The sequence below is a fragment of the Neovison vison genome, chromosome 6 (assembly GCF_020171115.1).
Source record: "Neovison vison isolate M4711 chromosome 6, ASM_NN_V1, whole genome shotgun sequence".
Taxonomy (NCBI): Eukaryota; Metazoa; Chordata; class Mammalia; order Carnivora; family Mustelidae; genus Neogale; species Neogale vison.
In genome coordinates, this window is record NC_058096.1 from 95729865 (window position 1) to 95753919 (window position 24055).

The 24055-nt window shown below is 40.8% G+C and overlaps 1 protein-coding gene across 7 annotated transcripts in view; it reads right to left on the reverse strand.

The window, feature by feature from the left end:
• PLD1 (phospholipase D1) overlaps positions 1–24055 on the reverse strand; it is a 198189-nt gene that overhangs the window by 51455 nt on the left and 122679 nt on the right. For 4 of the 7 annotated variants that reach the window (XM_044251795.1, XM_044251796.1, XM_044251792.1 and 1 more), the window contains 7 exons: positions 17291–17401; positions 14432–14632; positions 13203–13416; positions 12512–12625; positions 9599–9727; positions 8745–8863; positions 7108–7221 (listed from right to left, as the gene is read on the reverse strand). In XM_044251795.1, coding sequence (XP_044107730.1) covers positions 7108–7221; positions 8745–8863; positions 9599–9727; positions 12512–12625; positions 13203–13416; positions 14432–14632; positions 17291–17401 — 1002 coding nt within the window. The remainder of the gene's footprint in view (positions 1–7107; positions 7222–8744; positions 8864–9598; positions 9728–12511; positions 12626–13202; positions 13417–14431; positions 14633–17290; positions 17402–24055) is intronic. The other 3 variants (XM_044251797.1, XM_044251794.1, XM_044251793.1) reach the window with 2 other exon arrangements.

Below are 24055 nucleotides of genomic sequence, written 5' to 3' on the forward strand. Positions count from 1 at the left end.
AAAATACAGATTTCCCTTTGGTCCTGCCTCTACCTTGAACCAGAGACTCTAAGGGGGGTATACAGATGAACTCAACTGCTTTATGTGCTTCGTGGTCTCGAAAGTTTGTAAACAGCCAAAAAGACCAAATCCATTATGACTGACTCCCTTCTATTTTAAATTTAAGATTTACTCTCTCCTTTTTCTTAACGGGTCCAACCAACTTGTCCTGCATTTGTTTTAAACCCGTGGAACTCAGACAAGCCTCAAACCCTTGCTTACATGTGCAGAAATGGGCCTTATACAGAGAATCAAATCTAACCCTCACTTTTCAAACCTCAAGTCTGAATACACAATTTTAAAGCATATAAAAAGACCATGTTTCTAATTTTATGTTTTAGCCTCTAAACTCTAACTAGAACCAGTCATTTTCTTTTGTACCCTGTCCTATTTTTTAACTTAAAAGATAGGCTTCTCAAGCAAAATAGGTGAAGGGGATTAAGAGGTCAAACTTCCAGTTATAAAATAAATAAGTCACAGAGATGGCATAGTGGATAGAGTCAATGATACTGTGATAATGTTGTATAGTGACAGACAGTGGTCACATTTACCATGGTAAGCACTGAGTCATGTACAGAATGGCTGAATTGTTTCATAAAAATAGATGGATACATAGACAAAGAGGCAGAGAGAAAGGTAACCTTTTCTTTTACCACAAGGCCTGATCCCCTTATATACAGTGGGCCCAAGTTGGATATATGGATTGAAATTCAGAAATCTCTTCTTGAAGGAAAACTCTCAAAACTTTCTTAGAATTTGTCCCAAGTTGCTTTTCTCTTACTGTAATACTTTCCTTTCCTATAAATTCAGCATATATCTTAATTTCTTTCTATTTCCCCAAACTCCCAAGTCAGTCATGGACCAGAGACTGTCAGGACAAGAGCCATTTATATATCTCTCAAGCAGAAGCTGGCTTCCATGGAGACAGCCCACCAGTGGCACGGGTCAGGAGACAAGGGAAGCACTCAGACTGTTGAGCCTTATTCTTCCAGTCTGTACTGAGGAGAAAAGCAGGCCAGGAACACCAAAGAATGAACTTTGCTCAAGAATTCACCTCATACTATCAAGCCGTTCCTTCTAATAACCACTTTTGTCCACTGAGGGTCATCCATTCACCACACAACATGGGATGATCCTTTCGCCCGAACAATAGGGAAGAGTGGAGCTTGAGGCTGAAGAAGAGGAAGAAAACAAACTTTTGAAGAGAAAAACTTAAGTGGAGAGAAGTCCTAGGAAGAAAGGTGTAGATGTGGGCTCTGGGAAGCCAGAAAGAAACAAGAAGAGAGTTGCTCGGGGTGGGGGGCACTTGGGGTAAGAGAAGAGGATCCTATATGGCAAGGACGACATGCGGCTTTGCCTTGCAGGACCCGTTGGCCATTACCACCAGCCAGACCTCAGCGGAAACAGCCTCTGCCTTGTGGGGCCAGACCACTCGGCACCCAGCCTCAACCTTACTGTGCCTCCCTAGCCTATTCTAACATCCCAAAGTCTTGCTTTCCTCCTCTGTGAAAATAAGAGGCCACACAGGAGTCCAGTTCCGGGACTGGTGAACACTGAATGAGACAATCCACAAAACGCTCAGTGCAGTGCTGGGCAGGGGGTGAACACTCCCCGTTCCTGGGTCTTCTCCCTCCAAGAACCACGGCAACAAGAAAAGAAGTGCTCCCGCATGGAGACCTGGTCCCTAAATGGGAAACAACCCCCATGGTAGGAAGCTGCCTTAGAGGTGAGTGAAGTGGCTTTCTTTTACCCCTCCCTACCGACTTCTTCACAACATAGAACGTGACAGTCCTTTGAAATCTACAGTGATTCCTACATTGACATCCTGCGGAGAGTCATGTGGCCATTTTCCCTGAGTGTAGGAACAAGTTTTTCACTAATATAATTCGGATGTCATTCACACTGACCTGTATAGTTTCTTTTCTGTTAAAAAAAAAAAAAAAATTTTTTTTAACAGAGAGATCAAAGACATAACTCCTGTGGAATCATTTCCCTCCATTTGGCAGGACTTCTCAACAATGATGGTCTAAGGGTTGGCTTTTCTACAATAAGCTGCCTGATTTAATCAAGAGGATTGTTCCCGATACTGAGTCTGTATTGATGCTATTTGGCATCAGGCATTGTCTTTTACCTTGCTGGACCTGCTGAGTGTCCTCTGTCTTGATAACCATGATAGCCCTTGGACATCCGGATTGTTCTTTTTCGGGAGAAAACAAGTTCTTTTACTTACTGTCTGTGCATGAGTGGTTTCAGAGCCATCTTTCCTCTACCCCTGGGCCCCAAGCCTTTACCCTGCTTTGTCTCCTCTAAATGTTCTTGGCAGGATTCTTAGAATGCCCAGCTCCGAGGTGAAACACCCAAGAATATTTTAAGTGTCTGCGGAAGTTGCTGAAGTCAGCTTTCAGGTTCAGATGACCTTTTTTTTAGGAGCAGAAATTCGTGTTGGTGGGGCAGCCTCTGTTCCTCCTGCCCTGGCTCTGTTCTCCCTCACCAGTCACCTTGGCTGCTGGTGACAAGCCTTCTGCGACCGCTGTGCATCATAGCTGGTGTGGGATTCCCAAGGACGACTGGACCCAATGTTTTTGTGTTAAAAGAATTAAATCATTGGGTTCCTTTTGCAAATAAAAGAACATGAATCTTATAGACTATCTACTTTATTATGTCAAATGTTCTTTCTCTCCATTTCAATAAATATCTGGCATAAAGATTTTTGGATCCAGAACTACCCTTGTGACCCATCAACAAAAATGTCCACTGCTTTGTTCCAAACTCTTGAAAACACTCGGGAAAGCTTGAGGACTGAAGCTAATACTGACATAATCCAAGTGCTGTTGGCACGGATTAATTTAGCTCTCGCCACCAACCCTATGAGGCAGATACTGTTATGATCTATTTTATTGATGAAAGAAATGCATATGGAGATGTAATTTTTCAAGGCTGCACAGCTAGTATGTAGCAAAGCTGGGATTTGAACACTCTTGACTCTAGAATCTACTTCTTCCCCTTGCTACATCCCCTTGCTTCTTTTAAGTTAATTAAAGCTTGTGGGCTCTAAATTATGTTACAAGCCATAAACTGTAAAAAATTATGCTAAAAAAATTTTTTTTAAAGAGTAAACCTAGAAAAAAAAAAAAAGAATAAACCTAAGAAAGAACTTTGTTAAGTAGCGTCAAATTTCTCAACCGAGAGTATCTAAGAGTTATCTGGCTATTGCCACATGAGAACTGAGAGAGTAAAGGGCCTAAAAGTATTAAAAGACACTAAATTTTCTAAAGATCAAGCTACCTACAACGCACTGGGTCCCATCTCCCGGCTCCCTTCCAGATTCTCTGAAAAACCAAGGATTCAGCTAGATTATAGCTTTGGGCCTCTAAGCTCTATTCACTCATGACCTGAAAATAAATATGTCTAGAACAAGACGAATAAAGTGGAAAGCCAGTAAATAACACATGGTGAAACAACACTGGTCAGAACTTTACAGAAAAGGAGAAATGAAGCAGGCTGGTTTCTTTTCTTTTTCAGTTTCTGGTCCTCTCAGACTTTCCGGACTTCAAAAAGTTGGCACTGCCTGGCTGTGCCCACTGCTTTCACAACTGGAGTTATTTTGGCAGTTCTGAAAAACATCTTCTGGCTACCAGTGACACTGCTTAAATTGTGGGGGAGTCCTCTTCAAGAAAAAGAATACTAATTTACAAATGCAAACTTTGTGCTAAAATTCCAGCTGCAGCCTCCTTACAGGTGTCCTTGCTTTTTACTCTCTTTCTAGTCTAAGTTCTTGGTATGTATAAACTTTAGGTCCCCAAGTGTGTCTGTTCAGAGAGATGGAAACAGACACATGACAAATGAGAGATCCTTCAGCCGTCCAGCTGGGAAGATCCTCATAGCACATTCATTCTTAGCAGCTCCATGATACCCATCAGCGTAACAAAGGCAGTAAGGAATCCTGTGTTTAGAAAATCTGCCAAAACTTCTCTGTCCACGGAAATATTTTTGGTGGCATAGCTGTTAGCATTCCACAGGTAAAACCAGGTTTGTAAACTCTGATCTGGGTTAATTTTCATAATGCATTCCTATATCCTAATTCTTCCTGGATAGGGAAAAAAAAGTCCAAAGTTCATGAATGCCTTCGAGGATCAGGTCCAGATTACCCAGGCTGGCACTCGGGGGCATCCCCAGTTGGGCCTTAAGCCTCTCAGCTTTACCTGCCAGCAAATGGTCTGTGGGAGTTGATCTACCATCCCCAGAGCAGGCAGGCTCATTACTTACAGGAGACGCCCAGTTCTCCCGTCCTCACTGCCAGACCCTCCCGGCGTGCTGGGCCCCCACTTTCAGGCTAGCGGTCAGTCCTGGACCACACCTAGCATTGTGAACTGAATAGTTCAACGTCACAGCTTTCCCTCTCCCAGCTAACCGAGGCTTCCAGAGGCACAAAACTTTTTTTTCTTAAAGATTTATTTAATCTGAGAGACAGAAATAGCAACAGAGAGCAGGAGTGGGGAGGGCAGGGAGAAGCAGGCCTCCTGCTAAGCAGGGAGCCCAATGCCGGGCTTGATCCAAACGCTCTGGGATCATAACGTGAGCAGAAGGCTGAAGGCATCTGCTAACCGACTGAGCCACCCGGGCGCCCGGAGGCAGGGAATTTTTGTCTTCTTCCTCAACCGCAAGTGTGCATGGATGACTTCACTGTGCAAACAGATAGCACTTAATAAACATACGCTGACTGAATAAATGATTTAATGAATAAGTCTTGGTAGACCTCCTTTCAAATCAACTGACCCTAGAGCTTCTGGAGTCCAGGCCACCCCAGCACATGGAGGACGGACATAGAAGCGTATCCGGGAAACCCCGGATCCAGCCCCACGGGTCAGTGATGCAGAGAAGGGGACTCGGGAGTCATTCGATACGCGCAGAGATCTATGTACCATGCCAGGGGACTGGATGAGAGGGTATAAAACAGGGTCCAACAGCAGGTAAGAGAAGACGTATGTTTATGAAACGCCAACATACAATTTCGTTTGCTGATCACAAAAATAGAATTCCCAGAAATTCCTTTTCAACAGATGCTTCATTCACATCTGCTAACTTCAATAAGTTGATCACTGAGTCAATTTTAATGCCATCTCAAATCCTAAATTAAATTCTCTTGTTTTCTTAACATGAAGGTTCCTGTGTTATCTTATAGCAAGAGTAGTTCTTCCCTCCAAGTAGAATAACATTAAATGGGTTCATAAAATATTCATTAACTTACATATGAATATATATATATCTGTGCCTCTTAAGTTTGAATTAATTGTCTCCTGTAGCCTGGGCTAACTCAGTATTTGCTATAGGCATTTCTCTCAAGCGGTCTATCTCTTTGATTGTTCTCTCAGCTGATCTGTGGCCTGAAATGTCTTTTGATTTCTTAGCTACAAATACCTCTACTTTTATATAGTACAAAGTAACTGATTTAGGAATTTCATTTACGTAATCATAGTCACTACAATCCATGTCCAGATTATATAAATCTGTATTAGTAGCAGACTGCCAGATCTTTACTTAAATAATCCTTTTTTTTTTAAAGGGGGGGGTTGGGGAGGGGTAGAGAGAGGGAGATTTTTAAGCAGGCCCCACACCCAATGCGGGGCTGATACCACAACCTGAGATCATGACCTGAGGCAAAAATCAAGAGTGAGATGCTTAACCAACTGAGCCACTAAGTTGCTCTTACGTAATACTTTTGATGCTGATAGTGATGACCTTGAACAAAAGGCAATGTCAAAGGTGGCCTATCCTAGTTCTGCCCCTGATGATCTCAAGATACTTGAGACTGGTGGTAACAGTGAACCAGCGCAGGATTTCAACTCCACCCCCACCTACAACCAGCCGGTGACCCTGGACAAGTCTCATAGCCCCAGCGGGTCTAAATTTTCCTACGTGTAATTTGAGATGCTTTGATGGACATGGTAAAATTGTGGGATCCATTAAGCAAATTCCATATTCTATTAAAAGAGCCTCTAAAAGGCATTTGGTTAATTAGGAACTAAAATTAGATTGAACTATAACTAGCTTCTTAGATAGGAAGTTTCAGCCACATTCCTGGTGCTTCCCTGGAATCTTCCCTGCTTCACTGTGTGTTATCATGTTGCTAGGGTGACTTCAGAAGGAATTAAAGGACAAGCCTTTTCCTTGACTGGCCTTTCCTAAGAATATTTATTTATTTACACATTTTCCAATTATGAATGCATTCACTGGAATCCTTGGGACATAAGGATTCTTAACTTACATGTAAACTTAATACATTTTTGAGGAAACTAAAACCAGACCCTTTGGAGCGAATGTTATGAATGGAGGACAAAGAAACTTTAAAAAGTATTTTTTAAGTGTAGACGGGCTACTCCAAACTGATTAACCCTCTGTGGAGTCATTCTGCAACCTATCAGTGATAATATCAAACGTAGTAAAAAAAGTAAAACCAAATTTTTTTTAAAAAGGCAAAAAGATAGGAATATAAATTTCTTGAGCGTTTGATGTTTTTACAATTTATGCATGAAAGATTATATAGATTAAGAATATACATGCTTTCTGTGAGACCCTCCTATAAGGGAACGGCTTCTTAACAATGACTGTTTTATTTTTCAGTTATAAAGTGACTCAGTTAAGATGATTATCCATCACGGACTCTGGGATAAGTGTAAGACGCTAGGACAGCTACAGTGGGAGGAACAGAGGCATAAAAGAGATGAGTGTGTGGCTGAAGAAATGGACAATACAGGTGAAATAAAAGGTGTACACGTAAAGATAATGGTGAATACACTACAGCGTAGAATTAGAGACGAGTGATAGAGGTAACACGTGTTAAGGAAGTAAAACAGTGCATCTGTTATATTTATTAAAGAGTTCTAAAAAGAGGATAAATGGAATACACTTTAAATAGGAAATATAAAATTAAATTTAAAAAGTCTCTTCAGATTTGCTTTGGCGTCATCCTCATTGAAAAATCTGAAACCAGTGTACTAGGCACTTAATCCAAGAAGAGTAATTTTACCCATTAGCATTCAGTGGAAAAAAAAAAAAAGCCAGCCTTACCTGTACATTGGCATGGACGGACCCAGGCACTTGGTATTTCAACTCATGGGCTGTTGTTTGAGATTTGGGAAGCAGGAAAGGATAAGAAAGGGATCGATATTTTGACTTCATAATCTAAAATAAAGAAAGGTAGAAAAAGAAAAGATCCATGTGAGAAAATAGCTCCATTCCTTGCTACTTTGTGATTATAAAAGAAATTCAGAGTCATTTGAATAAGAAAAAGAAAGACGCTCACAGTGGAGTGTTTTAATAGATTATTTTTGTGCTCTTTCTGTTTTCCAGAGGCAGAGAACTCCTCCCCTCTGGCCCTTTTTTTTTTTTTAAACCTTTTGTAGTGGGCATGTATCGTTTCATATTTTTAAAGAAAGCTTATATGTAATCTAGAGTTATAGAGTTATATAATGGCAAAATGGTATTTATTTTGTAACTGATTTCTTACTATGTTGTAGATATCTTGTCATAGCGATATAGCACCATATATCCTATTTTTAAAACTTCCTAAGAAAATGACACAGAACAATAGTTTGTTAACTAAATTCCTATTAATGTGCATTTCAGTTTTTCCTATTTTTTCAGATTAGAAGAAATATCAAAATAAATTACCTATCAGATTTCTTTTTTTAGATTTTATTTCTTTATTTGCCAGAGAGAGAGAGACAGCATAAGCAGGGGGAGCAGCAGGCAGAGGGAGAAGCAAACTCCCCACTGACCAGGGAGCCGAACGTGGGACTCAATCCCAGGACCCTGGAATCATGATCTGCATCAAAGGCAGATGCTTAACCAATGAATCACCCAGGCATCCCCAGATTACTTTAATTTAAATACCCAAAAAAGATTTTCTGAGTTAAAGCTTGTATAGTTTTTTAAAAGCTTTTGGGGTTTACCAATTTATCCTGCCAGCAATAGAGTATAAAGGCATCGGAAATCCCAACACCAACCACTGATACTAGTAGGTTAAAAAGTAATACTCCTTCATTTATTCATTCATGCTCCCTTAACTTTTGTTGAAAATATTTCCATTATTTCTAAAAAGTTGTAAGGTTTGTGTAAATAAAAGCTTACGTAAATGAAAGATCAGATGAGATTCTAAGTTGTTGATAAAACAATTTCTTCCCAAATTATCAAGGAGACTAATGCCTTGTCATAATTTATAGTAAATGAGAGGGAACCTTAATGACACCTGGAAGGTAGGTACTTAAGTTCTTCCTGTATGTAATGAAGGCATAAAACACAGTCTGAAGAAAAGGGAACTGGCCCTATCTTCGCACACTGCTCCCCTCATTCAGAGCCGCCAACCAGAGGCCTGGACCAGTATGAACCCAGCGTAATGCCAGGACAGGAAGGACTTCAAAGCTCAAGCTCTCCCATCTAAACAAGGTCCCTGCCCCCCTACAACAGCCCTCCAGCTGACCTACCAGCCCAAACCAGATGCTTGATCAATAACACTGAGTACCCAAAATGTGAAAAAGATCACAACAGGCCCCAAAAGTGCCATCCATCTCCCTGTGCTCTGGCAAGCAGGCACTCGAGAGCGGATGGGCTACCACAGCATCTTCTTGCCAATCCTCTAGAATTTTCTCCTCTTCCAGGCTCTCTCTCTTTATGTGGACAGAATCATGATAAAACAATCCACATACCTTCGTGAAGTTCCAGCGCTGGATGAAGTGACGGGCCACGTCCCGAGCAGCCTTCCCATGGACTGCAGAGCCAATGTCATGCCAAGGCATCCGGGGTGTGGAGTATCTGTCAATGAAATCTTCCCAGGGGCCCCAGGCATGGATCGTCACTAACTGCTGGGCTGGGGATGGAGCCCTCTGATTCCAGCACCAACCCGACCATGATACGGCAAAGCAAACATGGTAACATTCACTGTGCCTCTCACACTGGGCTTGGGTGGGACAACACCTCTATAGCCAAGGAAAACATAGATACACACTGAAGAGCACAGGCCCCCCATGGACCTCCCCCAGGATGTGTCCATTTCACTTCGTAGGAGATAATCACTAAGCCAGGCAAGGTGTGAGTTGGTGTAAATGATCTAAGATTGTGGACTTGATATTATATTTCTGTGCTGAAATAACCTCAGGCTATGTATACAATCCCATCTCTATCTTCTCTTCAATCCACCAGCACGGTGATAATCTGAAAATGTGCCGTTTTCATGCTGGAAGATGAAGATGATACGCAGAAAAGGAGATGATCAAAGGGAGGACACCAGCTCTTGCAGAATTATAGATTGTTACCCCCAAAATATGCCTAGATGAAACCTGGAGGTTTCACACAGTAAGCTACATCTCATGCTCTTTTCTTGTTGTAACTACAAGGAAAAGTCCTTCGGTGTACGACCAAACCATACTCTCCGAAGTTTTACCAAATGTTCAAAACAAAACAGAGCAGAACAAAGGGCACTCTATCCCACAATGCGTACTTGCTCAGATGCTGATGAGTAAAAGACAAAATATAAGCAGTCACCTGCTATTGTGGCACTCACCAGCAAAAGGTTTATCCAGTTGAACCCAGTCTTTGAAGACAAAATTGCAGTAGTCCTTTCCATGCCAGAACCTGGTTTCCCCGTGCAGCTCTCCCATGCCTGTCTGCAAACTGCGGATGGAGCTGGTGTCTGGAAGGCAGCAGAGACTGTGTTCAGGTGGGCCCTGGAGAGGGGTCAGGGGAGGCTCCCCTCTCACTCATTAAACACCTAGGGACTTCTGGACTGTTCTCTTAAGGCTCAGAACTAGGGCAACATGTGTTTCTCCAGTCTGAGGCTGTGGGCTGCAGGGTTTCACACTGCTCACAAGTCTGTCATCAGTGGGTAGGCAGGCCGTAACCAGGCTCATTGCTGGACAATGAAGTTCAACATTCTTCTCTGCATCTACCAAATGACCGAAGAATGGACCACAGCATTAACTGTGAATAAAGAACTGACTGGGAGTGTCGATGAAAAAGCAGTAAAGCCAGGTCAGGCCGAGAAACAAAAAAGGCAGAGGCCATGGAGAAATCATGCCCTAGGCCCTCTGCAACCGATATGGCGCACACCCAATACGTAATTCTTGTCTTGCGCATCTCAAAAGCAGAATCAAATTTGCAGGCAGCCCCTGTTCCAGCAGTGGAATTGTCAAGCTTGGTGACACTGAGTTTCATTTTCTGGGGTCAGAAATTCTTTACACTTAAAAGGAAGAATTTGGCCTACATGGCACCTAAAATCTTTGGGCTCTAACATTCTACATTCCCAACATCATAAATGACATCCATTAAAAATATCACAACAACACAAAGAATTTACGATCACATAGGCGCAAAAGCAGCCATCCGCTACAATGTTTCACAAAGAGCTCTGCTGGGACCATTTGACTTCAGGGTGAATACTTTGTCTTAAACAGTTTGTACATTCATGGGACATGCTGACCACAAAGACAACTGAGCAGGAAGACAAGTGGAGCTACAAATCACAAATGCAGCACGGCACACAAGAGGCACAAAACAAACAAGTCACTGGATGCAAAACAATTCGTTGAATGAATACATGGTAGCACGTGCCAGTGAGACTACCGGACTCCCCCCCGCCCCACCGCCCCCTGCCACCACACGTCCCAGCACTGTCTTTCTAAACTGCAGACTGCTGGCTTAAAAGCATTTTAAGACCACCTGCTGCCTATAGGGAGTCGAATCCTAAAAGCTGCATGTGCACAGAAGGCTCTTCCCAAACGGGTGCCAACCTGCCTTTCTGAGCCTTTTCTTCCCAAAGCCAGGCACACCACATTTCTCATAGGATTTTGACAGGCGTAGTCTGTTACGTGTTCATGCAGCTGGCACACTATTCCTTCGGTCTGGAATGATCTCCCCTCCCTCTCAGCCTCAGCTTCACGTCCTTCCAGAGCTACGTGAGCTGGTACCTGCCCTACGGATACCTCCCAGATCCCGGTAGGGCGGAGGCAGCCACTGGCGGTGCTGTAGAACCCTCAGTGGCCACATGCCCTGGGGCCTCTGACTCGACGTCATGACCCTATAAGGAGTAAGGAAGCTCCCCACCAGCCGGTAAAGCCCTCAGGGCTGGACAGTGTACCTTCACCTCTTGGTGTAGCTCTCAGTAGTCAGTAGGTAATCAGTATTTGAAGAGCACAGTTTTGGCTTTTGTTTCGTTTTGTTTTTTTAAAGATTCTATTTATTTACTTGACAGAGAGAGAGCACAAGCAGGGGGAGCAGCAGAGGCAGAGGGAGAAGCAGACTCCCGCTGAGCAGGGATCCTGGGATCATGACCTGGAGCCAAAGACAGACACTTAAGGACTGAGTCACCCAATGTCCCAGCAGAGCAAAAATTCTTAAACGGTCACCACACACACTGCTAGTATTGAGCTCCCCAGGCTCAATGTGGGGCTTGATCCCATGACCACAGAGATCATGATCTGAGCTGAAATTAACAGTGGGACACTTAACCAACCATGCCACCCAAATGCCCCATCAAGGTCTTTTGTGCCCAAGTGAAACTGACATTGCAAAGAAACTAGCAGTTTATAGCCTCAGGAAAGGAAGTTATTAACTCAAGTATTCAGTTTCAGTTTCTCATGAAGAGTGACTCTACGTTTAATTCGGGTTTCAAGTCCTATGAGACAATATAAGTTTAAGTCATTACACAGTTTAAATGTAGAGCTGTGCTCTTTAAACTCCTTTAATAGCAGACCCTTATTTTTCCCCCCCAACACAAATTCTCATGGAACTTCACCATATATATGGAAGTAGCATTTCTCTGCTTGAAGCAAGTACCCATAGCAGTGGGAGGGTCCAGGGCCCACCTCCTCAGAACTCCTCTCAGAGCCCCTGAGAAACTCCAGGGTCCACAAGTACCCAGCCACGGAAACTGGGCTCTACTTCAGTCTTCTCACTAGCACACAAGAACCATGACCTTGGACTTTAGCCACATGCTTGGAATGCAGTAATCTGCATTTTTGCTAAATCACAAATCTGAATTACGAGCTCTGGGAGGCTGATAAACTGGAACACCATTGTGCAAGCTGCTTATCATCCCTGACCCTGAGTTTCCTGGTCTGTGAAAAGGGCGGTAACGCTAGTACTACCAAGTACCACCAGTGCTCAGCGGCATCACAGGCAGTCAGCACACAATAAACCAGTTTATGATTTTACCGTGGTCACCATACGTTACGATTGTTACTTATCCCTTTACCTGATCTGTTGCCAAATCCCTCTTCATCCCCACCTCCGCATTTTGGGCCCTGATTAACTTATTCAAATACTTCGTTCTTGCAAAAGCTTATCACATTACAATTTCTAGTAACACGTGTGGCGTGGATGCGGTGCAAACAGAAAGCCAGTCCAGAAACACACTCGCTCTGCTCATGCAGCGAAAGCAGACGCCCGAGGACGTTCAGCCGCCTCACACATCACTTACCCACGTCAGGTCTAGCGAGCCCCTGCTCAGACTTACTGGAAGAGCGAAAGAGTTTCAGGTGGGGTTTTAAACCATGGATTAAATTCTGACGACTTCTACAGTGATTACAATAACCTGGAGAAAGCCAAAATTTCTTTTTTTTTTCTTTTTTACAAAGAAATATATATACATCAAGTTTTCTAAACCGAAACGCAGGCTCCGTCATTTTTAAAATGAGACAAGGCTATAAAATCAGTCACAAATTCTGTGCAACAGAAAACTGCCGAACTTTAAGGCAGATGTGAAAAGAAGACCCATTGACCAGATGTAGGAAATCTAATGTCTGAAGATAAAAGCTTCACATATTTCTGGATAGGAAGAGAAAGGAGATTTCTTCTCTGAAAAGTGAAGGACGCCTAATACTTTTCTTTTTTCTTTATAACTTGGCGTTTTTTTAGAAACACCGAGTCATTCGGCTATCATCAGAAATATGAATTGTGGTTGTTATGACTCCTTCTGTGAATTAAACAATCAATCGGTTCTCAAGTGAGGCCAACAAAGCCACAAAATGGCAAGGATACTGAATAAATAGGGTGACAGAGCCCCTATGACCCCACTCCGGAGACACAGGTTTTAAAGACTGGTACACTGTATCCAGCTGTGGAAGGACAAATTGTCATCAAGACACATTGTAGCAAAGACCAAGACTTACTGGAGGCGCTGTCAACGCTGCTGATGCTGTCCGCGTTGTGCAGGTGGTGCTTGTACAGCTGCCTGTAGAGGCTAAATCTAGAGAACTTTCTGGACTTTCCTATTCCTTTCAGTTTTGAATCCATATCATCAACACTCTTCAGGGTGGGCAGATTTTTACTAGATTTATTTTTATCTTTGAGGCTCAAGGATTCCATGGACTCTGTTGTTTCAGCCTGAGAAAATTATTGGGGGGAAAAAAAAAGACACTGTGTAACATTCGCGGCCACATGATCCCATCATTCCAGCTGAGGTGTCAAGTTCACACCAGACGGAGGCTCTCTATCAGACACACAGTAGTGGGTGAGGTCAGCCCCCGGGCAGTGGAGAATTCTTCAGAGCTGTTTCAACACTCGCCAAGAGAGACCTGGCGGACCATGGTAGTTCCTCCTTCAGTAGACCGAATTCTTGAAATTTCATACCAGCTAACCTTTGTATCTCAAACACAATTAATTACACGAGTTATATTCACTGTTGAGCGTCTGAACTTCTGCCTCTGATAAATGTTAAGTAGTGCTTTTTCTGCCAATTATTTTCCTGGCTACTTATTCACTAAATCTCTCTCTCTCTCTCTCTTTTTTTTTCCAGAGAAGTTGCCATGATATCCAGCAGTAAAATAAGATGGAGCCCATCAAAATTTTTAACAAGTGTATTGATATTTTGGCAATGGTTCGCGTTGAAACAGTAAGTGCTGCATATGGTTATAGGCAGATGGATGTTTTGGCAGCTCTTGGTTTGAAAGGTACTTTGAGAAGTTATTAACTTCCCATATTCAGAAAGAAGTCCCTCCTGTGACTCCAGACTGACCTTGCCTCTATTTGCATGTCTTTAAAAAGGAAGATTTCAAAAGCCTTGGCATTTGTAATAAGACTGCTTATTTAACTTAAAGCCCAACTGATGCGTATTTTTGATTATGAATTTTTCTTCCAAATAGGAAATGAATCGTTTAAATGAGAAACAAAGATGCTGACTGTGAGCTAGCAAATGCACTATTGGATCTCTTCTCTCTTACAAGGGAAGAGACTGAGATTAAGAGATGCAAGGTTACAGACTTGCTGGGTGGTATTTCAAACCAGATCTGTCCATCCAGAATAGGCCACTCCTCGCTGAACCAGTCAGTCATGGTAATGATGCTTACTTGTATAAATCGTGTCCCGTTTATGCAGTTCCATAAAGGTGAAATTTACTTACTGTGAGGGAACCCAGAGATGGTCCTACAGTGACACGCTTCACACTGCCCACGTCCGTGAGTCTGTGTTCGTTGTCATCCCATCTGCCATAGGCCAGGTCGATCCCACCCACAAAGGCCACTGACTGGTCAATGATAACAAGTTTCTCATGATGAGCCCACAGATATACACTGGATGACACATGATCTGGGTGTCTCATCACCTTTGGAGGGAAAAGAAAAACCCACATGTAATGCACTTTTCCTTCATGTTAAAATAACATAGATCTGTTTTCTCCCCTGAATAACGCTTTTTTTCTTCCTTTCTTTCTCCCTCCCTTCCTTTCTTTCTTTCTCTCTTTCATTTTCTTCCAAGAGTTTTTTAAAATTCAAGTTAGTTAACACATAATGTAGTATCAGTTTCAGGGGTAGAATTTAGTGATTCATCACTTGCTATTAACACCCAAGGTGCATTACAACAAGTGCCCTCCTTAATGCCCATCACCCCATTTACCCCATTCCCTCACCCACCTCCCCTCCAGCAACACCCAGTTTGTTCCCTAGAGTTAAGAGACTCTTATGGTTTGCCTCCCTCTTTATTTTTATCCTTTTTTTCCCTTCCTGTGTTCACCTGTTTTGTTTCTTAAATCCCATATGAATGAAATCCTATGGTATTTGTCTTTCTCTGACTTATTTTGCTTAGCATAATACCCTCTAGTTCCATCCTCGTCATTGCAAATGGCAAGACTTCATTCTTTTTGATGGCTGAGTAATATTCCTTCCTGTGTGTTTGTGTGTGTGTATTATTCTATATCTATTCATCAGTCAACAGAAATTTGGGTTGTTTCCATAGTTTGGCTATTGTGAACACTGCTGCTATAAACATTGGGGTGCATTTGCTCCTTCAGATCACTATTTTTGTATCCTTTGGATAAATACCTAGTAGTGCAGTTGCTGGGTCACAGGGTAGTTCTATTTTTAACTCTTTGGGGAACCTCCATACTGTGTTCCAGTGGCTGCCCCAGTTTGCATCCCACAACAGTGTAAGAGGGGTTCCCTTTATCTGCATCGTTGCCAATATCTGTTGTTTCCTGACTTGTTATTTTTGGCATGCTCCCCTGAATAGCATTTTCTATAACTCAAATACCAAAATGTTCTATGTAGACACCGACGTTCTAATTTCATTCTCAATATTTAGAAGAAGAAGACTCCTAGTTACTTTTTAAGCCTCTCAACCAGTCCCACCCCATACCATATTTTGCTCCATTTAGCTAGAAATTTGGCCACATGGTTCAGTAAAAGCCAGCTCAACACAATAGCTGATTCTTTTTTCTATATTATAGAGTTCCGTTATACTTGCTATTATTTAAAAAAACTCTGAAAGTGTTTAACCAACATCTATCTCTGACAAAATTTTTAATAGGTATATTGACATTTTGGCAGCCATTGAGGTAAAATGGCAAGCATATGGATATAGGAATATACATACTTCGACAGCTCTTGATTTGAAAGATATTTTGAGACGTTAATAACCTCCTGCTTTCAAACAGAATTCTTTCTAAATGATCCCAGACTGACGTATTTTTTTATATCTTTAAGTAGAAACATTCCAAAAACTTTGAAGACTACTTATTTTTTTAGTAATCTACTTCTTTTGTATGTGGTAAGATATACATAACATAAATTTACCATATTGACCATTTTTAAATGTACAGTACAGCGGCAGTAAGTACATTCATATTGTTCAGTCATCCCCACTATCTCCAGAACTTTTCATTTTGCAAAACTGAAACTCTATACCCATTGAACCATAACTCCCCCATTCCCTCCTTCCTGCAACCCCTGGGAAACACCATTCTACTCTCTGTCTCTACGACTTTGACTTACATATGTATCAATAGAATCATAAATATTTGCCTCTTTGTGATTGGCTTATTTCATGTAGAATAATGTCCCCAAGGTTCATCTATATTTTAGCATATGTCAGAATTCCCTCCCTTTTTGAGACTGAAATATATTCCACTGTATGTGGAATCTTAATATTATTGGGAGTAGGATAGGAAAGTGTCCAACTATTATTATAGAGCTGTCAATTCTGTCTTCAATTCTATCAATATTTGCTTTACCTATTTTGGTGGTCATTACTAGGTAGGTACATGTTATAATTGCTGCACTGAAACTTTTACTAAAATAGAACATCTTTCCTTGTCTACTATAAGCTTTTTCTACTTCAAGTCAATTTCATCTGCTATTAGTAAAACCACCCCTGCTCTCTTTTGATTGGTATTTACATGGGACACCTTTTTTGGAACCAAATTAAATACATAATTGTTATGTATTTTAAGCCTGCTGGAGATTTATTAATTCATTGCTTTGCTAGATATCAAAGACTGAGGAATAACTACTGATAGGCTTTAAATCTTTGGTAAATATTGAATAGCTTTTTTTAAAGCTGCTTCCTGTGTTTATTTACTTTATTAGTTTTTTATACAAGTTGCTATTAAGAAAAAAGCTTCTTAAATCCTGGAGGAGCTCTCTGTTGCTACCAGCACTGAAGGGGTGTCACAAGGAGATCACATGTAAGAGGTTCCAGGACAATCTTAATGAGGAGCACGGGACCTTGACAGAGCCTCTGAACCCTGAAACAATTCTAAAAGGTGTGTTCTTGGCTAAAGATCAGGGTCAGAAATGTGAACTCTACTGACTCCATCAATAGCAGACGTACAAGAAAGCAGAGTATTTTATTTCTAAAGAGGATACGATGCTATTTATTCAAACTATCCACTAGAGAACTCTACAGATAACACTGCTCCAAGCAAAACACATCTGAAAAACTACAGAATCACAGAGAAGAAGTACTGTTAGAAGGATGAACCTAATACCTTTATGTTGGGGTGTAGACGCATCAAAGTTCTCTTGCTGTATTCACTGTTGATCCCGAGAGCAAGCTCCACCTCTTTGTAAAGCATCACAAAGATTCTCACTCCCTGTTGCTGTCACGGGGGAAAACACAGGGAGGAATGAGAGCTTCTGGAAGTCGGTGAGGATTTTCTTTCTCTTTTTCCTTCCCGCGCATTACAAACTTTCCTCTACCAACAAGTATAAGAAACTATTTAATGAGAATACAATACAAGAAGGTGACACGCAAGTGTATTTTAAGATACAAATATCAAAAATAAAAATCTATCTCCCTTTCATTCCTGTGACTTGTCATACCAGGAGACAGTTGTCAGTAGCCGATTCATTAGAGCCAAAACGCTGAAATGGTAACCTCCTTGCTGAAAGTGTCTGATGATCTTATACCTCTGAACATTTTCAAACATTTGTCACTGTTGCTGGATTCATGTTACAAGATTAGAGTTTTTGGTTTGTTTTTATTATACTTCAATTAGTTGAAATAGTAGTGACATGAAACTCTGATGCAGTAAATTATAGTAAATATCCCCTAAATGTTTCTGGAGCAATTTAATAGAATTTTTCTTTATTAAAAACCATTAAATAGAAAAACATTTCTTTATCTTTAATGACGGATATATTGATTCATACTCTTAATCCACAATTACATCATTAATGTCTGTTTGTGAAATGACTCCTTTGGAAGTCAGTTTCTCTAACATCCAAAAATCCCCGAGTTTTAACAACAGCACAAAATTAACATCAATCTAATTTGAGACCCTGGTCTTAAAAGAAGAGAGACAAGACTGTTGTGAGGGTCAAATTAAATCAAAAGAGCCTGATAAACTTTTAACATGCTATACACATAACATTTTTTTACTAATATTAACTATCAAAAAGACAATGTGTAACAGCTGGTAGTATTAAAAAACCCAAACTCCTGGGGCACCTGGGTGGCTCAGTGGGTTAAGCCTCTGCCTTCGGCTCAAGTCATGATCTCAGGGTCCGGAGATCAAGCCCCACATCCTGATGTGATAAGCACTCCTTGCTTATCAGGGAGTCTGCTTTTCCTTCTGCCCCTTCCCCTGCTCATGTGCTCGCTCGCTCGCTCTCTCTCTCTCTCTCTCGCTCACTCGCTCTCTCTCAAATAAATAAATAAATAAAATCTTTAAAAAAACAAAAACCTAACTAATATTTTCTCCTACAGTTCTGTGTAGTGATAAGGTTTTAGCCTGTATGAATCTGCCCACACCTAAATGTCCTTCCCCCTCTCCCTGTCCAGTCACACCAACATACAGTTCAGAATGTACTCCTCCAAGAAACTCTTCTCTCATTTACCCGCACGTCTTGTATGACCTTTTTACTTTTTTAGGTTTACATCCTCAGTATTCTGCAATTTGCAACATCTGAATTTGCATTATCTATATCCAGCAGCTCTGAAGGCATTCTGACACACACTGCACACACACTGGGTAACGTACACACACCTAGGCACTTGATAGCCTATGGATAAAGGCAAGAATTTCCCCATGATACAGTACCCTCTAAAGTATTAGAAATACAGGCATATCTAATAAAACTATAGTGACAAGTGACATATCTAATAAAACTAAAGTGACAATTTAGTTAGAATTTAAATTAACAATCCATGGTAATTAAGCATGGGCATAGTTCATAGTGGAAATCGGAGTCATTAATTTAAGAAGCCAATTGGGTTGAACACATCTAATTTATAAGAAGAACTGGTTACTTTTACAACACTATAAAAATGTGAAGTAACATAGGAGTTAATATTTTTAGGTTGCAGGGTATAAAACCAAATATATATATAGTTTCCCAATAATGATCTGCCAATATTAAGAACCATTTTTGGCCCCTAAATCCTTATAAGAACACATCACTTCAAAGTACGAACATTCTGTAAAATGTGAAAAGTGTATACATTTTTGGAGGAATATATACTAAATATATGTTCTAAGCTGCGTTAATGAAATTTGAGTACTATAAGACCCATTCTGACTCAAAAAAAAAGATTGAAAATATATATGTAATCTTCTTTCTGGTTAACAGCTGAGTTTTGGAACTTGCTTATTACTGATTATATCTATGCAACTATTATTGCAACCAAGTGTAAAGTACAAATATGAGTAAAAAAATAGGAAGTGAAACAGTAAGCAAGGAATAAACTGATTAACTTCTAACAGTTTTGGCCCTCAGGGCTCTGCAATAAACCACTAATAGAGGGCTTTAAATGAAAACTAGAACATTTTTTCCCCTTACTGTTCATATTTACTCTGCTATTTGAGTACTTTAGGATTCAGCACTAGAAACCAGTGATTTTTAAAAAAGCCTCCCATTGAAAGATACAGTATAAAGTTTAAAACCCAAAATTGCAACCTAAATTATAAAATGTTACACCTGACATCTTTCATCATGGTTCATTTGTTTTAAATGGATGAAATTCTGCTTCTCAGGCTTATGCAATTACCATACTTGAAGGACAGTAGCTGCAGTTTAGAAACTGGCCTAAATCTGACAGTTTTTGATTTACCTACATAACTAATGGATTTTTGAAATAATAGAGATGTTAACACTAATGGATTACATTACTACCCTCCATCTATTAATACCTGACATCTTCTTCTACAATTTGTCTTTTCTCCTTGAAATAAATTAACTCCAAAGGATAAAATTTAAAGGAAAAAAAGGAAACAGGGTAGAGACTTTCAAGTCTTTTTAGCTTATATGCAAAGTACTAATAAGGAAGTAATTGAAGAAAACAGCTCATTTTAGGTAATTTGGTTTACAATTATTTACTTACATCTATATCATAATAAATGGTTAACTAGTGACAAGATTTCTATAATCATAAAGCAATAAATTCCTCTTCTTTTGGTCAAGGTACCTCAACCCTATCATAAACTCTAAACTACAAAGGGCAAATGTTTCTGGACAATGAAGGCATTTGCCAGGTCACAGTAGTGCAGACTTACACAAAACATGGGAAATACTTGTGTAAAATTAGAATAGAAACCATGAGAGACTGTGGACTCTGAGAAACAAACGGAGGGTTTTGGGAGGGGGGAGGGAGTGTAGGGGGCGATGGGTGAGCCTGGTGGTGGGTATTAAGGAGGGCACATATTGCATGGAGCACTGGGTGTGGTGCATAAACAATGAATCTTGGAACACTGAAAAAGAAAAGAAAAGAAAAGAAAAAAGGACTGATGTTAATTCTGTAATTTAAGAACCACACATCTGAAGCATCCAGTGTTTTACTAATGCAAAGTATTTATAAGGCAAGCAGAAAAATGGATGGCTTGTAGTGGACTTGTGATGCCATGTTTCTTAACTCCGCTGAAGTCATGTAACCAAAAGATTAGCAGAATACACTTCACGGTGTAAACACAGAATAAACTTCGTGAAACTTGAATTTTACAAGATGAAAGTTCTGTTCACTTTTCTAATTAGTGTTGAATCAAGTAAGCCAGACATAGTACTAGACACAGTAGGAATTTTTAGGAGCTGTAAATACATTACATGTATTTTATACATGTAAAGACAATAAAAAATGAGAATTTTTTATAGTTAAAGTCAAAAGAGACTTTTTTGAGCCAGTGTTTTCTCTAATTCATCAAGATACTGTGGTCACAATGTTTTCTAAATGCTGCCAAGTGTGTCCACTGCTTCAAGATAGCCTAACTTACACATCCCCAAGACAATCCTAATTCTATCAGGACTTCTGCAGAGAGTATAGTTGTTTGGGAAAATGAAAAGTAAGAGACAAAAAAAAAAAATCATACCCTCATCACTCAAATGTAAGCACAGTGAGAGAGCACAAACGCTCCTATGCCTTCTTTCTTTTTTTGAACCACTTCTTTTTGAAGCATTGTTCTCAAGGTGGAAGACACATTCTTCCCTTCCCAGACATGCCCCTCTAGCCCACCACTTTGGTAAGATCCTGTTCAATTTTTCTGGGTGAAGACGTGATTATTTGTCTCATTTGACAATCCCAGACACCTTTCCCTCCTAATGATCACTAATTGCAGCTCTAGAATGTGTCTTTTGGTCTAGGACAGAAAGAAACTGCCTGACAACAAAATCCCACCTGAGGACCTAAACCCTTTTCAGGAAGTGTCTGGGTTGCTGCACTTGAAGATTCTGTTGGTGCACATCCCATTAGCAAAATCATAGGTTCCCAGGGTTGAAATATACACACTGGATACAGGAATGCAGTTGCCGTAACTATGATGCAACTTAGCTCTTGGGGCAGGGGCAGAACGTGCAGACCTGTGGGAAACCCTGGGATGTTGACTTGAGCTGTAATCAGTCTGCAAGTCAAGGCTGCCTTATACTATTTTAAATTATAACACTGCTGATCAAAAGGCCAAAGAAATGGGAAAATACCAACTTGGCTATCACCAGAGAAACAAAATATTGTATTTCTTCCCTAAAAACGGCCATTATAAGAGATGTTTACCTATGTATCTGCTATGAGGCAGAGACACTGCCCCAATGAGATAGAAGGAAAAGGTCTTTATTTAACGACTTCTCCCCCCAAATCTACAAAATGAGATAGAAGGAAAAAGTCTTTATTTTAATCAGCCTTGTGGACCTCCAGGACCCATTAATGTAAGAATAAATGTTATTTCAACCCGGTACTTTGTGAAGGTAGTGGGTTTCAGAAACCAAATTATTTATGTGAAACAGTGTTTACAAATAGGAAATGTCAATTTAGAATGATCAGGGAGGTAAAAATTTATGACCAAAATAATATGGTGTAGCTAGATTAAGGAAGAGCGATTCTGCCAAGTGAACCATAGGAAATTTGTATTTAATAATATTACTATTTCCGCAGGAAATCTTTTAAAATCATTATGTACAATTTAAAAATTTCAAGTTTCATGAAGCAGATGAAATTGAAAGGAAGCACCATTTTCATGCAATAATATTTACTTGGCCACAGTGTTCACCTAGGACCTCTCCAGGGTTCGTGGGCCATAAAAAGCAAAGACAACCCAGGCTAGTGATAGAAAAGTAAACTGGCTAGTAGCCCAAGGAGAAAGCAAACATAGGAGAGCTAACATGACATAGAGGGCCAGGCCTGCAGGATCTACTTCCTGAGCCCTGCTGGGGCATTTACCAGCTTTCTGGAGTTTACTCAGATGTCCCCTAGGCACCTCGCACTCAAGTCAGCTAGAATGTAGCTTCTCAGGACTGAGTTCTCCCCACTTTCTCCCCCTGCCAGATTCACCTTCCTCAACACCACCTTGATCGGATCATCCCTCCTCTACCAGGCTCCATTCCCCAGTAGTTCCCCACTTTCTGCCATAAAGTCCAAACCACTGTCGTGGCTCACAAGCCTCTACATCTGGCTGCAACTGCCTTTCCCGCTTGATCCCCCCATCCCACCTAAGCTAACACTCAGCTATAATCAACCTTGTCACTCCACTGTCGCTGACAAAGCTTTCAGAATCCCTGTCTCCAGAATGTTTCCTCACCACATTTTCTACACCTAGAAACTTCCTCCTGTCATTTCAAACTTTTTTCGCCCATTCTAAATGCCCTAAATGCCTCATATTGTGAGGGGCTTCCCTGTTAGAGCTACCTATGGTCTCTCTCCTGCCTTTGAATCTTGGCACTGCCTCTGTACCCACTTGACTCTTGTGTAGATAGAGTTTTAAGCCCTCTCCGGTCAGGAATGTCTTTTATTTACATACATCCCCATATGATAAGCCAAGTGCCCTGCACATAGTAGGCACTCAGCAAATACATGTTGATTGAAACCTACAGCGGTGAAGTGTTTGATAGGTACCTTGAAAAGAGGATTTACTAGTATGGTTGACTATTGGTAGGCAAGGCTGGAACAACTTAACTAAAATGGGATCTTGAGGACGCATGGGAAAGATGCCATTTCACATAGAGAAACATGGAGAAAGTTATAGTCCATCCCATATATAGAAATAAGTTTGGTAAGGCTAGGACTGAACCAAGTCTTTTAGCAAGCCCTCCATGGGCAGGGATGGAGTCCTATTCACACATATGGCACCTTTAGTAATTAGTGTAGAACCTGGCTCATAGGAGACACTCAGTAACTATATGCAACATTATTTAAGGAATATGCAAATAATGCATATTCAGGACCAGAATTTCCAATCTTGTAACTGGAATGCTATCGAGACAATGAATTACACTTGTCAGGAAAATGATGTTGTTTGGCAGTACACGCGTCTGAAATAAAGCTGCTTTTTCCACAAATATTTGCAGTGAGGTCTTACTCTATCTATGGATACCCTCAGAAATCTTAAAGCAAAGGCACAGGGAAAGGACACTGAAAGAAGGGAGATGGTGAGTGGGGAAAGGAATAGGGGAATTTGTAGAATGGAAAAGAAGAAATGGGTCACGGTTCTAAGAGAAACAGAAAAATGCTATCCCCTATTACCCAGGATCTACAAATCATGCTAGCATGTTTTATAATAGAATTAAAGAGATTAAGACAATATAAAAAAAACAGTAACAAGTCCAGCACTTCCTAATTTGGACATGACTAATAATAAATCTAGCTCTAGGGGCGCCTGGGTGGCTCAGTGGGTTAAAGCCTCTGCCTTCGGTTCAGGTCATGATCCCAGGATCCTGGGATCGAGCCCCGCATTGGGCTCTCTGCTTGGCGGGGAGCCTGCTTCCCTTCCTCTCTCTCTCTGCCTACTTGTGATCTCTGTCTGTCAAATAAATAAATAAAATCTTAAAAAAAAATA